The sequence below is a fragment of the Staurois parvus genome, unplaced genomic scaffold (assembly GCF_062004578.1).
Source record: "Staurois parvus isolate SC_StPar_1 unplaced genomic scaffold, SC_StPar_1.0 ptg001973l, whole genome shotgun sequence".
Classification (NCBI taxonomy): domain Eukaryota; kingdom Metazoa; phylum Chordata; class Amphibia; order Anura; family Ranidae; genus Staurois; species Staurois parvus.
The window spans coordinates 77,933-93,870 of record NW_028319769.1 but is presented as its reverse complement, the minus strand read 5'-3'; the positions used below and the strand labels follow the sequence as shown (position 1 = coordinate 93,870).

The 15,938-nt window shown below is 48.2% G+C and overlaps 1 protein-coding gene across 1 annotated transcript in view; it reads left to right on the top strand.

Annotated features, from left to right (window-relative positions):
* LOC149433127 (protein sel-1 homolog 3-like) overlaps positions 1-15,938 on the top strand; it is a 141,531-nt gene that overhangs the window by 99,973 nt on the left and 25,620 nt on the right. The window contains exon 20 of the mRNA XM_089664624.1: positions 9,385-9,494. Coding sequence (XP_089520750.1) covers positions 9,385-9,494 — 110 coding nt within the window. The remainder of the gene's footprint in view (positions 1-9,384; positions 9,495-15,938) is intronic.

The following is a 15,938-nucleotide window of genomic DNA, read 5'->3' as shown; positions in this document are numbered from 1 at the left end:
CTGCTGTATTTTAGCTCTTTAGTTTAGGTAGGATTATTGTGATAATCTCATAAATGTGTCCTGGTATGAATTATGGACCCAGAAGTGAGAGTAATGATTCCAGATGTTCTACCAGAAGAATCTCGGACAGTACTCCGCATCAATATCACAATTCCACTGGTCCTCATTGACTCCAATCTAGTGCTCCACCATGGGAGTCTAGAAGGATCTCAGCTTGTACTCTACACCAATATCACTCATTCCACTGGTCCTCATTGATTCCAATCTAATGCTCCACCATGGGAGTCTAGAAGAATCTCAATCAGTACTCTACATCAATATCACTCATTTCACTGGTCCTCATTGATTCCAATCTAATGCTCCACCATGGGAGTCTAGAAGAATCTCAATCAGTACTCTACATCAATATCACTCATTCCACTGGTCCTCATTTATTCCAATCTAATGCTCCACCATGGGAGTCTAGAAGAATCTCAATCAGTACTCTACATCAATATCACTCATTCCACTGGTCCTCATTGATTCCAATCTAATGCTCCACCATGGGAGTCTAGAAGAATCTCAATAAGTACTCTGCACCAATATCACTCATTCCACTGGTCCTCATTGATTCCAATCTAATGCTCCACCATGGGAGTCTAGAAGAATCTCAATCAGTACTCTACATCAATATCACAATTCCACTGGTCCTCATTGACTCCAATCTAATGCTCCACCATGGGAGTCTAGAAGAATCTCAATCAGTACTCTACATCAATATCACTCATTCCACTGGTCCTCATTGATTCCAATCGAATGCTCCACCATGGGAGTCTAGAAGAATCTCAATCAGTACTCTACACCAATATCACTCATTCCACTGGTCCTCATTGATTCCAATCTAGTGCTCCACCATGGGAGTCTAGAAGGATCTCAGCTTGTACTCTACACCAATATCACTCATTCCACTGGTCCTCATTGATTCCAATCTAATGCTCCACCATGGGAGTCTAGAAGAATCTCAATCAGTACTCTACATCAATATCACTCATTTCACTGGTCCTCATTGATTCCAATCTAATGCTCCACCATGGGAGTCTAGAAGAATCTCAATCAGTACTCTACATCAATATCACTCATTCCACTGGTCCTCATTTATTCCAATCTAATGCTCCACCATGGGAGTCTAGAAGAATCTCAATCAGTACTCTACATCAATATCACTCATTCCACTGGTCCTCATTGATTCCAATCTAATGCTCCACCATGGGAGTCTAGAAGAATCTCAATAAGTACTCTGCACCAATATCACTCATTCCACTGGTCCTCATTGATTCCAATCTAATGCTCCACCATGGGAGTCTAGAAGAATCTCAATCAGTACTCTACATCAATATCACAATTCCACTGGTCCTCATTGACTCCAATCTAATGCTCCACCATGGGAGTCTAGAAGAATCTCAATCAGTACTCTACATCAATATCACTCATTCCACTGGTCCTCATTGATTCCAATCGAATGCTCCACCATGGGAGTCTAGAAGAATCTCAATCAGTACTCTACACCAATATCACTCATTCCACTGGTCCTCATTGATTCCAATCTAGTGCTCCACCATGGGAGTCTAGAAGGATCTCAGCTTGTACTCTACACCAATATCACTCATTCCACTGGTCCTCATTGATTCCAATCTAATGCTCCACCATGGGAGTCTAGAAGGATCTCAGCTTGTACTCTACACCAATATCACTCATTCCACTGGTCCTCATTGATTCCAATCTAATGCTCCACCATGGGAGTCTAGAAGGATCTCAGCTTGTACTCTACACCAATATCACTCATTCCACTGGTCCTCATTGATTCCAATCTAATGCTCTACCATGGGAGTCTAGAAGAATCTCAATCAGTACTCTACATCAATATCACTCATTCCACTGGTCCTCATCAATTCCATTCCACTGGTCCTCATCATTTACAATCTAATGCTCTACCATGGGAGTCTAGAAGGATCTCTACCATGAAAGCCTAGAATAATCTTAGCCAGTACTTTGCATCAATATCATTCATTCTCCTGGTCCTTTATTCCAGCTGTTGTTCTACCATTGGAGTGCAGAAGATCCTCAGACACTACTCTGCATCAATAGCCTGTGATTCCACTAGTCCTCATTGTAAAAGTAAAGAAGAATCTTGGACATTACTCTGTGCCGATATCACACATTCTACCATTCTGCTGGTTTTCATTGATTCCATCTTGTTCTGTCATTGGCGTCCAGAAGAATCTCGGCCAGTACTTTACACTAATTTCACTTATTCCCCGGTTCTCATTGATTCCAACTGTTTTTCTGCCATTGGAGTCCACAAGAATCTTGGACAGTATCCTGCACCAATGTCACTTATTCTACCTACTCTTCATTGATTCTAGTGGTTGTTCTACCATGTACAGAATCCAGAAAAATGTTCGCCAGTACTCTGCACCAATATTATTCATTCTACTGGTCTTCATTGATCCCAGCTGTTGTTCTACCACCAGAGTCTAGAAGAATCCCAGCCAATACTCTGCACCAATATCATTCATTCTACTGGCCTTCATTCATCCAAGCTGTTGTTCTACCACCAGAGTTCAGAGGAATCCCGGCCAGTACTCTGCACCAATATCATTCATTCTACTGGTCTTCATTGATCCCAGCTGTTGTTCTACCACCAGAGTTCAGAGGAATCCCGGCCAGTACTCTGCACCAATATCATTCATTCTACTGGTCTTCATTGATCCCAGCTGTTGTTCTACCACTAGAGTTCAGAGGAATCCCGGCCAGTACTCTGCACCAATATGATTCATTCTACTGGTCTTCATTGATCCCAGTTGTTCTACCACCAGAGTTCAGAAGAATCCCGGCCAGTACTCTGCACCAATATGATTCATTCTACTGGTCTTCATTGATCCCAGCTGTTGTTCTACCACCAGAGTTCAGAAGAATCCCGGTCAGTACTCTGCACCAATATCATTCCTTCTACTGGTCTTCATTGATCCCAGCTGCTGTTCTACCACCAGAGTCTAGAAGAATCCCGGCCAGTACTCTGCACCAATATCATTCATTCTACTGGTCTTCATTGATCCCAGCTGTTGCTCTACCACCAGAGTCTAGAAGAATCCCAGCCAGTACTCTGCACCAATATCATTCATTCTACTGGTCTTCATTGATCCCAGCTGTTGTTGTTCTACCACCAGAGTTCAGAAGAATCCCGGCCAGTACTCTGCACCAATATCATTCATTCTACTGGTCTTCATTGATCCCAGCTGTTGTTCTACCACCAGAGTCTAGAACAGCAATGGGCAAACTACGGCCCGCGGGCCGTATACGGCCCGGCGGACCTTTTAATCCGGCCCGCGGAGCTAGGCTCCCGCAAGGCCAGTGGTCGGCAAGCCGCGGCTCTTTACAAATTTAGATGCGGCTCTCCTGTGTGCCGGGCGCCCGCTCCCCTCCCTCCTCTCCCCTCCTCTCCTCTCGGATGGCCGCCCCCCCTCTCGGATGGCCGCCCCCCTCCCTCCTCTCGGACGTCAGGACTCTGCAGCTGTCAGGATGTAGGCGGGGCAGCCAGGATGTAGGCGGGGCAGCGTGACGAACTCCTCTCACAGTCCTCCCTGAAGACCAGAACGGCGCGGGAATACGAGAGGAACGCGCGGACCAAAGGTAAGTGAATTGACACAGGGGGGGGACTTACTATATGGGGGACTTACTATATGGGGGATGAATTACTATAGGGGGGACTTACTATATGGGGAATGAATTACTATATGGAGGACTTACTATATGGGGGATGAATTACTATATGGGGGACTTACTATATGGGGAATGAATTACTATATGGAGGACTTACTATATGGGGAATGAATTACTATATGGGGGACTTACTATATGGGGAATTAATTACTATATGGAGGACTTACTATATGGGGAATGAATTACTATATGGGGGACTTACTATATGGGGAATGAATTACTATATGGAGGACTTACTATATGGGGGATGAATTACTATATGGGGGACTTACTATATGGGGAATGAATTACTATATGGAGGACTTACTATATGGGGAATGAATTACTATATGGAGGACTTACTATATGGGGAATGAATTACTATATGGAGGACTTACTATATGGGGGATGAATTACTATATGGGGGATGAATTAATATGGGGGATGAATTAATATGGGGGATGAATTACTATGTGGGGGATGAATTACTATGTGGGGGATGAATTACTATGGGGGATGAATTACTATATGGGGGATGAATTAATATGGGGGATGAATTACTATGTGGGGGATGAATTACTATGTGGGGGATGAATTACTATGGGGGATGAATTACTATATGGGGGATGAATTACTATGGGGGATGAATTACTATAGGGGGGATGAATTACTATGGGGGACGAATTACTATATGGGGGACGAATTACTATATGGGGGACGAATTACTATATGGGGGATGAATTACTATGGGGGATGAATTACTATATGGGGGATGAATTACTATATGGGGGATGAATTACTATATGGGGGATTAATTACTATGGGGGATTAATTACTATGGGGGATTAATTACTATGCTTACTATGGGGGAATATTACTATACTTACTATGGATGACACATACACATCATTCATCTACTCTTGGTCCGGCCCCCGGGTCCAATATATGAACCCATTGCGGCCCTCAAGTCAAAAAGTTTGCCCACCCCTGGTCTAGAAGAATCCCAGGCATTACTCTTCACCAATATCATTCATTCTACTGGTCTTCATTGATCCCAGCTGTTGTTGTTCTACCACCAGAGTTCAGAAGAATCCCGGCCAGTACTCTGCACCAATATCATTCATTCTACTGGTCTTCATTGATCCCAGCTGTTGTTCTACCACCAGAGTCTAGAAGAATCCCAGCCAGTACTCTGCACCAATATCATTCATTCTACTGGTCTTCATTGATCCCAGCTGTTGTTCTACCACCAGAGTCTAGAAGAATCCCGGCCAGTACTCTGCACCAATATCATTCATTTTACTGGTCTTCATTGATCCCAGCTGTTGTTCTACCACCAGAGTCTAGAAGAATCCCGGCCAGTACTCTGCACCAATATCATTCATTCTACTGGTCTTCATTGATCCCAGCTGTTGTTGTTCTACCACCAGAGTTCAGAAGAATCCCGGCCAGTACTCTGCACCAATATGATTCATTCTACTGGTCTTCATTGATCCCAGCTGTTGTTCTACCACCAGAGTTCAGAGGAATCCCGGCCAGTACTCTGCACCAATATCATTCATTCTACTGGTCTTCATTGATCCCAGCTGCTGTTCTACCACCAGAGTCTAGAAGAATCCCGGCCAGTACTCTGCACCAATATCATTCATTCTACTGGTCTTCATTGATCCCAGCTGTTGTTGTTCTAGCACCAGAGTCTAGAAGAATCCCGGCCAGTACTCTGCACCAATATCATTCATTCTACTGGTCTTCATTGATCCCAGCTGTTCTACCACCAGAGTCTAGAAGAATCCCGGCCAGTACTCTGCACCAATATCATTCATTCTACTGGTCTTCATTGATCCCAGCTGTTGTTCTACCACCAGAGTTCAGAGGAATCCCGGCCAGTACTCTGCACCAATATCATTCATTCTACTGGTCTTCATTGATCCCAGCTGTTGTTCTACCACCAGAGTTCAGAGGAATCCCGGCCAGTACTCTGCACCAATATCATTCATTCTACTGGTCTTCATTGATCCCAGCTGTTGTTCTACCACCAGAGTCTAGAAGAATCCCAGGCATTACTCTGCACCAATATCATTCATTCTACTGGTCTTCATTGATCCCAGCTGTTGTTGTTCTACCACCAGAGTTCAGAAGAATCCCGGCCAGTACTCTGCACCAATATCATTCATTCTACTGGTCTTCATTGATCCCAGCTGCTGTTCTACCACCAGAGTCTAGAAGAATCCCGGCCAGTACTCTGCACCAATATCATTCATTCTACTGGTCTTCATTGATCCCAGCTGTTGTTGTTCTACCACCAGAGTTCAGAGGAATCCCAGGCATTACTCTGCACCAATATCATTCATTCTACTGGTCTTCATTGATCCCAGTTGTTCTACCACCAGAGTTCAGAAGAATCCCGGCCAGTACTCTGCACCAATATCATTCATTCTACTGGTCTTCATTGATCCCAGCTGTTGTTCTACCACCAGAGTCTAGAAGAATCCCAGCCAGTACTCTGCACCAATATCATTCATTCTACTGGTCTTCATTGATCCCAGCTGTTGTTCTACCACCAGAGTCTAGAAGAATCCCGGCCAGTACTCTGCACCAATATCATTCATTTTACTGGTCTTCATTGATCCCAGCTGTTGTTCTACCACCAGAGTCTAGAAGAATCCCGGCCAGTACTCTGCACCAATATCATTCATTCTACTGGTCTTCATTGATCCCAGCTGTTGTTGTTCTACCACCAGAGTTCAGAAGAATCCTGGCCAGTACTCTGCACCAATATCATTCATTCTACTGGTCTTCATTGATCCCAGCTGTTGTTCTACCACCAGAGTTCAGAGGAATCCCAGCCAGTACTCTGCACCAATATCATTCATTCTACTGGTCTTCATTGATCCCAGCTGTTGTTGTTCTACCACCAGAGTTCAGAAGAATCCCGGCCAGTACTCTGCACCAATATGATTCATTCTACTGGTCTTCATTGATCCCAGCTGTTGTTCTACCACCAGAGTTCAGAGGAATCCCGGCCAGTACTCTGCACCAATATCATTCATTCTACTGGTCTTCATTGATCCCAGCTGCTGTTCTACCACCAGAGTCTAGAAGAATCCCGGCCAGTACTCTGCACCAATATCATTCATTCTACTGGTCTTCATTGATCCCAGCTGTTGTTGTTCTAGCACCAGAGTCTAGAAGAATCCCGGCCAGTACTCTGCACCAATATCATTCATTCTACTGGTCTTCATTGATCCCAGCTGTTCTACCACCAGAGTCTAGAAGAATCCCGGCCAGTACTCTGCACCAATATCATTCATTCTACTGGTCTTCATTGATCCCAGCTGTTGTTCTACCACCAGAGTTCAGAGGAATCCCGGCCAGTACTCTGCACCAATATCATTCATTCTACTGGTCTTCATTGATCCCAGCTGTTGTTCTACCACCAGAGTTCAGAGGAATCCCGGCCAGTACTCTGCACCAATATCATTCATTCTACTGGTCTTCATTGATCCCAGCTGTTGTTCTACCACCAGAGTCTAGAAGAATCCCAGGCATTACTCTTCACCAATATCATTCATTCTACTGGTCTTCATTGATCCCAGCTGTTGTTGTTCTACCACCAGAGTTCAGAAGAATCCCGGCCAGTACTCTGCACCAATATCATTCATTCTACTGGTCTTCATTGATCCCAGCTGTTGTTGTTCTACCACCAGAGTTCAGAAGAATCCCGGCCAGTACTCTGCACCAATATCATTCATTCTACTGGTCTTCATTGATCCCAGCTGCTGTTCTACCACCAGAGTCTAGAAGAATCCCGGCCAGTACTCTGCACCAATATCATTCATTCTACTGGTCTTCATTGATCCCAGCTGTTGTTGTTCTACCACCAGAGTTCAGAGGAATCCCAGGCATTACTCTGCACCAATATCATTCATTCTACTGGTCTTCATTGATCCCAGCTGCTGTTCTACCACCAGAGTCTAGAAGAATCCCGGCCAGTACTCTGCACCAATATCATTCATTCTACTGGTCTTCATTGATCCCAGCTGTTGTTGTTCTACCACCAGAGTTCAGAGGAATCCCAGGCATTACTCTGCACCAATATCATTCATTCTACTGGTCTTCATTGATCCCAGTTGTTCTACCACCAGAGTTCAGAAGAATCCCGGCCAGTACTCTGCACCAATATCATTCATTCTACTGGTCTTCATTGATCCCAGCTGCTGTTCTACCACCAGAGTCTAGAAGAATCCCGGCCAGTACTCTGCACCAATATCATTCATTCTACTGGTCTTCATTGATCCCAGCTGTTGTTCTACCACCAGAGTCTAGAAGAATCCCAGCCAGTACTCTGCACCAATATCATTCATTCTACTGGTCTTCATTGATCCCAGCTGTTGTTCTACCACCAGAGTCTAGAAGAATCCCGGCCAGTACTCTGCACCAATATCATTCATTTTACTGGCCTTCATTGATCCCAGCTGTTGTTCTACCACCAGAGTCTAGAAGAATCCCGGCCAGTACTCTGCACCAATATCATTCATTCTACTGGTCTTCATTGATCCCAGCTGTTGTTGTTCTACCACCAGAGTTCAGAAGAATCCTGGCCAGTACTCTGCACCAATATCATTCATTCTACTGGTCTTCATTGATCCCAGCTGTTGTTCTACCACCAGAGTTCAGAGGAATCCCAGCCAGTACTCTGCACCAATATCATTCATTCTACTGGTCTTCATTGATCCCAGCTGTTCTACCACCAGAGTCTAGAAGAATCCCGGCCAGTACTCTGCACCAATATCATTCATTCTACTGGTCTTCATTGATCCCAGCTGCTGTTCTACCACCAGAGTCTAGAAGAATCCCGGCCAGTACTCTGCACCAATATCATTCATTCTACTGGTCTTCATTGATCCCAGCTGTTGTTGTTCTACCACCAGAGTGTAGAAGAATCCCGGCCAGTACTCTGCACCAATATCATTCATTCTACTGGTCTTCATTGATCCCAGCTGTTGTTGTTCTAGCACCAGAGTCTAGAAGAATCCCGGCCAGTACTCTGCACCAATATCATTCATTCTACTGGTCTTCATTGATCCCAGCTGTTGTTGTTCTAGCACCAGAGTCTAGAAGAATCCCGGCCAGTACTCTGCACCAATATCATTCATTCTACTGGTCTTCATTGATCCCAGCTGTTCTACCACCAGAGTCTAGAAGAATCCCGGCCAGTACTCTGCACCAATATCATTCATTCTACTGGTCTTCATTGATCCCAGCTGTTGTTCTACCACCAGAGTTCAGAGGAATCCCGGCCAGTACTCTGCACCAATATCATTCATTCTACTGGTCTTCATTGATCCCAGCTGTTGTTCTACCACCAGAGTTCAGAGGAATCCCAGGCATTACTCTGCACCAATCAAACTATTTTCCCTGGACTTTACTGATCCCAGCTTTTGTACCACCATGCACAGTGTCCTGGAGAATCATGGCAGTAATTTGCACCAATATCACTTTTCCATTGGTCCTGATTGACCCCAGCTGCCAGGCAATGACATTCTTTGTATTTCTCACACTACAAATTTAATGTATAAAACAAATCTATTCCATACAAAGTAAGGGGCTGTGTTATGTTCTAATATTCCTTCTTTATTCCTGCAGCTCAGATTAAGATGGGTGATCTCTTCTACACCCCCCATGTACGGCGGAAGAGGAACGTGCAGGCTGCTGTGCAGATGTATGCAGCGGCTGCTTCACAGCGAGAGCCTCAGGTAACAAAGTGCTGGTCCTTGTCCTCCTTATCCTATTCCTTCTCTATGTGTTCCATCCAGAGAATGAACATTATTCTACAGTTATAGACTTCATGGCAGATCTAGATTATAAAAACGAGTAATTAGGATTTGAAGTTTATAAATGTAATTTATAGCGTGTTGGCTCTCCGGAAAAGGTGAGCAGAGTTATGTGCAGATGTCATGTTCATACTAGGAATCCATGGGGGAATCAGTTCTAATGTTGGCAGCTCAGCCGTTCCGTATGTTAGATGAAAGTTTTTATTGTACCAACAAATCTTTAATTTTATTACGAACCACCATGTCTGATTGCGCTTCTGTGTCTGAGATCACATATGTGTCTGATTGCGCTTCTGTGTCTGAGATCACATATGTGTCTGATTGCGCTTCTGTGTCTGAGATCACATATGTGTCTGATCTCGCTTCTGTGTCTGAGATCACATATGTGTCTGATTGCGCTTCTGTGTCTGAGATCACATATGTGTCTGATCTCGCTTCTGTGTCTGAGATCACATATGTGTCTGATCGAGCTTCTGTGTCTGAGATCACATATGTGTCTGATCGAGCTTCTGTGTCTGAGATCACATATGTGTCTGATCGAGCTTCTGTGTCTGAGATCACATATGTGTCTGATCGAGCTTCTGTGTCTGAGATCACATATGTGTCTGATCGAGCTTCTGTGTCTGAGATCACATATGTGTCTGATCTCGCTTCTGTGTCTGAGATCACATATGTGTCTGATCGCGCTTCTGTGTCTGAGATCACATATGTGTCTGATTGCGCTTCTGTGTCTGAGATCACATATGTGTCTGATCTCGCTTCTGTGTCTGAGATCACATATGTGTCTGATCTCGCTTCTGTGTCTGAGATCACATATGTGTCTGATCTCGCTTCTGTGTCTGAGATCACATATGTGTCTGATTGCGCTTCTGTGTCTGAGATCACATATGTGTCTGATCTCGCTTCTGTGTCTGAGATCACATATGTGTCTGATTGCGCTTCTGTGTCTGAGATCACATATGTGTCTGATCTCGCTTCTGTGTCTGAGATCACATATGTGTCTGATCGAGCTTCTGTGTCTGAGATCACATATGTGTCTGATCGAGCTTCTGTGTCTGAGATCACATATGTGTCTGATCGAGCTTCTGTGTCTGAGATCACATATGTGTCTGATCGAGCTTCTGTGTCTGAGATCACATATGTGTCTGATCGAGCTTCTGTGTCTGAGATCACATATGTGTCTGATCTCGCTTCTGTGTCTGAGATCACATATGTGTCTGATCTCGCTTCTGTGTCTGAGATCACATATGTGTCTGATCTCGCTTCTGTGTCTGAGATCACATATGTGTCTGATCTCGCTTCTGTGTCTGAGATCACATATGTGTCTGATTGCGCTTCTGTGTCTGAGATCACATATGTGTCTGATTGCGCTTCTGTGTCTGAGATCACATATGTGTCTGATTGCGCTTCTGTGTCTGAGATCACATATGTGTCTGATCTCGCTTCTGTGTCTGAGGTCACATATGTGTCTGATCTCGCTTCTGTGTCTGAGGTCACATATGTGTCTGATCTCGCTTCTGTGTCTGAGATCACATATGTGTCTGATCTCGCTTCTGTGTCTGAGATCACATATGTGTCTGATCTCGCTTCTGTGTCTGAGATCACATATGTGTCTGATTGCGCTTCTGTGTCTGAGATCACATATGTGTCTGATTGCGCTTCTGTGCCTGAGATCACATATGTGTCTGATTGCGCTTCTGTGTCTGAGATCACATATGTGTCTGATTGCGCTTCTGTGTCTGAGATCACATATGTGTCTGATCTCGCTTCTGTGCCTGAGATCACATATGTGTCTGATCTCGCTTCTGTGTCTGAGATCACATATGTGTCTGATCTCGCTTCTGTGCCTGAGATCACATATGTGCCTGATCTCGCTTCTGTGTCTGAGATCACATATGTGCCTGATCTCGCTTCTGTGTCTGAGGTCACATATGTGTCTGATCTCGCTTCTGTGTCTGAGATCACATATGTGTCTGATCTCGCTTCTGTGTCTGAGATCACATATGTGTCTGATCTCGCTTCTGTGTCTGAGATCACATATGTGTCTGATCGCGCCTCTGTGTCTGAGATCACATTTGTGTCTGATTGCGCTTCTGTGTCTGAGATCACATATGTGTCTGATCTCGCTTCTGTGTCTGAGATCACATATGTGCCTGATCGCGCCTCTGTGTCTGAGATCACGTTTGTGTCTGATCTCGCTTCTGTGTCTGAGATCACATATGTGTCTGATCGCGCTTCTGTGTCTGAGATCACATATGTGTCTGATCGCGCTTCTGTGTCTGAGATCACATATGTGTCTGATCTCGCTTCTGTGTCTGAGATCACATATGTGTCTGATCGCGCCTCTGTGTCTGAGATCACATTTGTGTCTGATCTCGCTTCTGTGTCTGAGATCACATATGTGCCCGAGACTCACCGCAAACCATCTACATATCCAGAATGTACTCAAACCTTCTGCACCATGCTAAGTGAAGGCCAGCCAATGTCCCTGGAGTGAAGTAATATGGATGACATACATGTAGAGGTAGTTATAATGGAAAAAGTCAAATCAAGATCCCCCAACAATAATTACCCCAGATCCCCAATGGTAATTAGATACTCCAGAGAACACTGGGGAGGAGGGAGTGCACTGTGCAGTGGCTAGGGAGGGGGAGGGAGTGGGTGTACCGGGGAAGGAGTGTTCAGTGTCATGGGTGCAGTGGTCGGGGTGGGGGTGGGAATGTTCGTTGTGATGGGTGCAGTGGCCGGGTTGGGGGTGGGAGTGTTCAGTGTGATGGGTGCAGTGGCTGGGGAGGAGGTGGGAGTGGGTGTATCGGGGAAGGAGTGTTCAGTGTGATGGGTGCAGTGGTCGGGGTGGGGGTGGGAATGTTCGGTGTGATGGGTGCAGTGGTTGGGGTGGGGGTGGGAGTGTTCGGTGTGATGGGTGCAGGGACCGGGGTGGGGGTGGGAATGTTCAGTGTGATGGGTGCAGTGGTCGGGGTGGGGGTGGGAATGTTCACTGTGATGGGTGCAGGAACCGGGGTGGGGGTGGGAATTTTCAGTTTGATGGGTGCAGTGGCTGGGGAGGGGGCGGGAGTGAGTGTAACGGGGAAGGAGTGTTCAGTGTGATGGGTGCAGTGGTCGGGGTGGGAGTGTTCAGTGTGATGGGTGCAGTGGTCGGGGTGGGAATGTTCGGTGTGATGGGTGTAGTGGTCGGGGTGGGAGTGTTCAGTGTGATGGGTGCAGTGGTCGGGGTGGGGGTGGGAATATTCAGTGTGATGGGTGCAGTGGTCGGGGTGGGAATGTTCAGTGTGATGGGTGCAGTGGTCGGGGTGGGGGTGGGAATGTTCAGTGTGATGGGTGCAGGAACCGGGGTGGGGGTGGGAATGTTCAGTGTGATGGGTGCAGGAACCAGGGTGGGGGTGGGAATGTTCAGTGTGATGGGTGCAGTGGCTGGGGAGAGGGTGGGAGTGGGTGTATTGGGGAAGGAGTGTTCAGTGTGATGGGTGCAGTGGTCGGGGTGGGAATGTTCAGTGTGATGGGTGCAGTGTTCGGGGTGGGGGTGGGAATGTTCAGTGTGATGGGTGCAGTGGTCGGGGTGGGGGTGGGAATGTTCAGTGTGATGGGTGCAGTGGTCGGGGTGGGAATGTTCAGTGTGATGGGTGCAGTGTTCGGGGTGGGGGTGGGAATGTTCAGTGTGATGGGTGCAGTGGTTGGGGTGGGGGTGAGAATGTTCAGTGTGATGGGTGCAGTGGTCGGGGTGGGGGTGGGAATGTTCAGTGTGATGGGTGCAGTGGTCGGGTGGGAATGTTCAGTGTGATGGGTGCAGTGGTCGGGGTGGGAATGTTCAGTGTGATGAGTGCAGTGGTCGGGGTGGGGGTGGGAATGTTCAGTGTGATGGGTGCAGTGGATGGGGTGGGAATGTTCAGTGTGATGGGTGCAGTGGTCGGGGTGGGGGTGGGAATGTTCAGTGTGATGGGTGCAGGAACCGGGGTGGGGGTGGGAATGTTCAGTGTGATGGGTGCAGGAACCAGGGTGGGGGTGGGAATGTTCAGTGTGATGGGTGCAGTGGTCGGGGTGGGAATGTTCAGTGTGATGGGTGCAGTGGTCGGGGTGGGGGTGGGAATGTTCAGTGTGATGGGTGCAGGGACCGGGGTGGGGGTGGGAGTGTTCAGTGTGATGGGTGCAGTGGCTGGGGAGGAGGTGGGAGTGGGTGTATCGGGGAAGGAGTGTTCAGTGTGATGGGTGCAGTGGTCGGGGTGGGAATGTTTGGTGTGATGGGTGCAGTGGTCGGGGTGGGGGTGGGAATGTTCAGTGTGATGGGTGCAGGGACCGGGGTGGGGGTGGAAGTGTTCAGTGTGATGGGTGCAGTGGCTGGGGAGGAGGTGGGAGTGGGTGTATCGGGGAAGGAGTGTTCAGTGTGATGGGTGCAGTGGTCGGGGTGGGAATATTCAGTGTGATGGGTGCAGTGGTCGGGGTGGGAATGTTCAGTGTGATGGGTGCAGTGGTCGGGGTGGGAATGTTCAGTGTGATGGGTGCAGTGGTCGGGGTGGGAATGTTCAGTGTGATGGGTGCAGTGGTCGGGGTGGGAATGTTCAGTGTGATGGGTGCAGTGGTCGGGGTGGGAATGTTCAGTGTGATGGGTGCAGGGACCGGGGTGGGGGTGGGAGTGTTCAGTGTGATGGGTGCAGTGGCTGGGGAGGAGGTGGGAGTGGGTGTATCGGGGAAGGAGTGTTCAGTGTGATGGGTGCAGTGGCCGGGGTGGGAATGTTTGGTGTGATGGGTGCAGTGGTCGGGGTGGGGGTGGGAATGTTCAGTGTGATGGGTGCAGGGACCGGGGTGGGGGTGGGAGTGTTCAGTATGATGGGTGCAGTGGCTGGGGAGGAGGTGGGAGTGGGTGTATCGGGGAAGGAGTGTTCAGTGTGATGGGTGCAGTGGTTGGGGTGGGAATGTTCAGTGTGATGGGTGCAGTGGTCAGGGTGGGAATATTCAGTGTGATGGGTGCAGTGGTCGGGGTCGGGGTGGGAATGTTCAGTATGATGGGTGCAGTGGTCGGGGTGGGAATGTTCAGTGTGATGGGTGCAGTGGTCGGGGTCGGGGTGGGAATGTTCAGTGTGATGGGTGCAGTGGTCGGGGTGGGAATGTTCAGTGTGATGGGTGCAGTGGTCGGGGTGGGAATGTTCAGTGTGATGGGTGCAGTGGTCGGGGTGGGAATGTTCAGTGTGATGGGTGCAGTGGTCGAGGTGGGAATGTTCAGTGTGATGGGTGCAGTGGTCGTGGTGGGAATGTTCAGTGTGATGGGTGCAGGGGTCGGGGTCGGGGTGGGAATGTTCAGTGTGATGGGTGCAGTGGTCGGGGTGGGAATGTTCAGTGTGATGGGTGCAGTGGTCGGGGTGGGAATGTTCAGTGTGATGGGTGCAGTGGTCGGGGTGGGAATGTTCAGTGTGATGGGTGCAGTGGTCGGGGTGGGTATATTCAGTGTGATGGGTGCAGTGGTCGGGGTCGGGGTGGGAATGTTCAGTGTGATGGGTGCAGTGGTCGGGGTGGGAATGTTCTGTGTGATGGGTGCAGTGGTCGGGGTGGGAATGTTCAGTGTGATGGGTGCAGTGGTCGGGGTGGGAATGTTCAGTGTGATGGGTGCAGTGGTCGGGGTGGGAATGTTCAGTGTGATGGGTGCAGTGGTCGGGGTGGGAATGTTCAGTGTGATGGGTGCAGGGGTCGGGGTCGGGGTGGGAATGTTCAGTGTGATGGGTGCAGTGGTCGGGGTGGGAATGTTCAGTGTGATGGGTGCACTGGTCGGGGTGGGAATGTTCAGTGTGATGGGTGCACTGGTCGGGGTGGGAATGTTCAGTGTGATGGGTGCAGTGGTCGGGGTGGGAAAATTCAGTGTGATGGGTGCAGTGGTCGGGGTGGGAATGTTCAGTGTGATGGGTGCAGTGGTCGGGGTGGGAATATTCAGTGTGATGGGTGCAGTGGTCGGGGTCGGGGTGGGAATGTTCAGTGTGATGGGTGCAGTGGTCGGGGTGGGAATGTTCAGTGTGATGGGTGCAGTGGTCGGGGTGGGAATATTCAGTGTGATGGGTGCAGTGGTCAGGATCGGGGTGGGAATGTTCAGTGTGATGGGTGCAGTGGTCGGGGTGGGAATGTTCAGTGTGATGGGTGCAGTGGTCGGGGTGGGAATGTTCAGTGTGATGGGTGCAGTGGTCGGGGTGGGAATGTTCAGTGTGATGGGTGCAGTGGTCGGGGTGGGAATGTTCAGTGTGATGGGTGCAGTGGTCGGGGTGGGAATGTTCAGTGTGATGGGTGCAGTGGTCGGGGTGGGAATGTTCAGTGTGATGGGTGCAGTGGTCGGGGTGGGAATGTTCAGTGTGATGGGTGCAGGGGTCG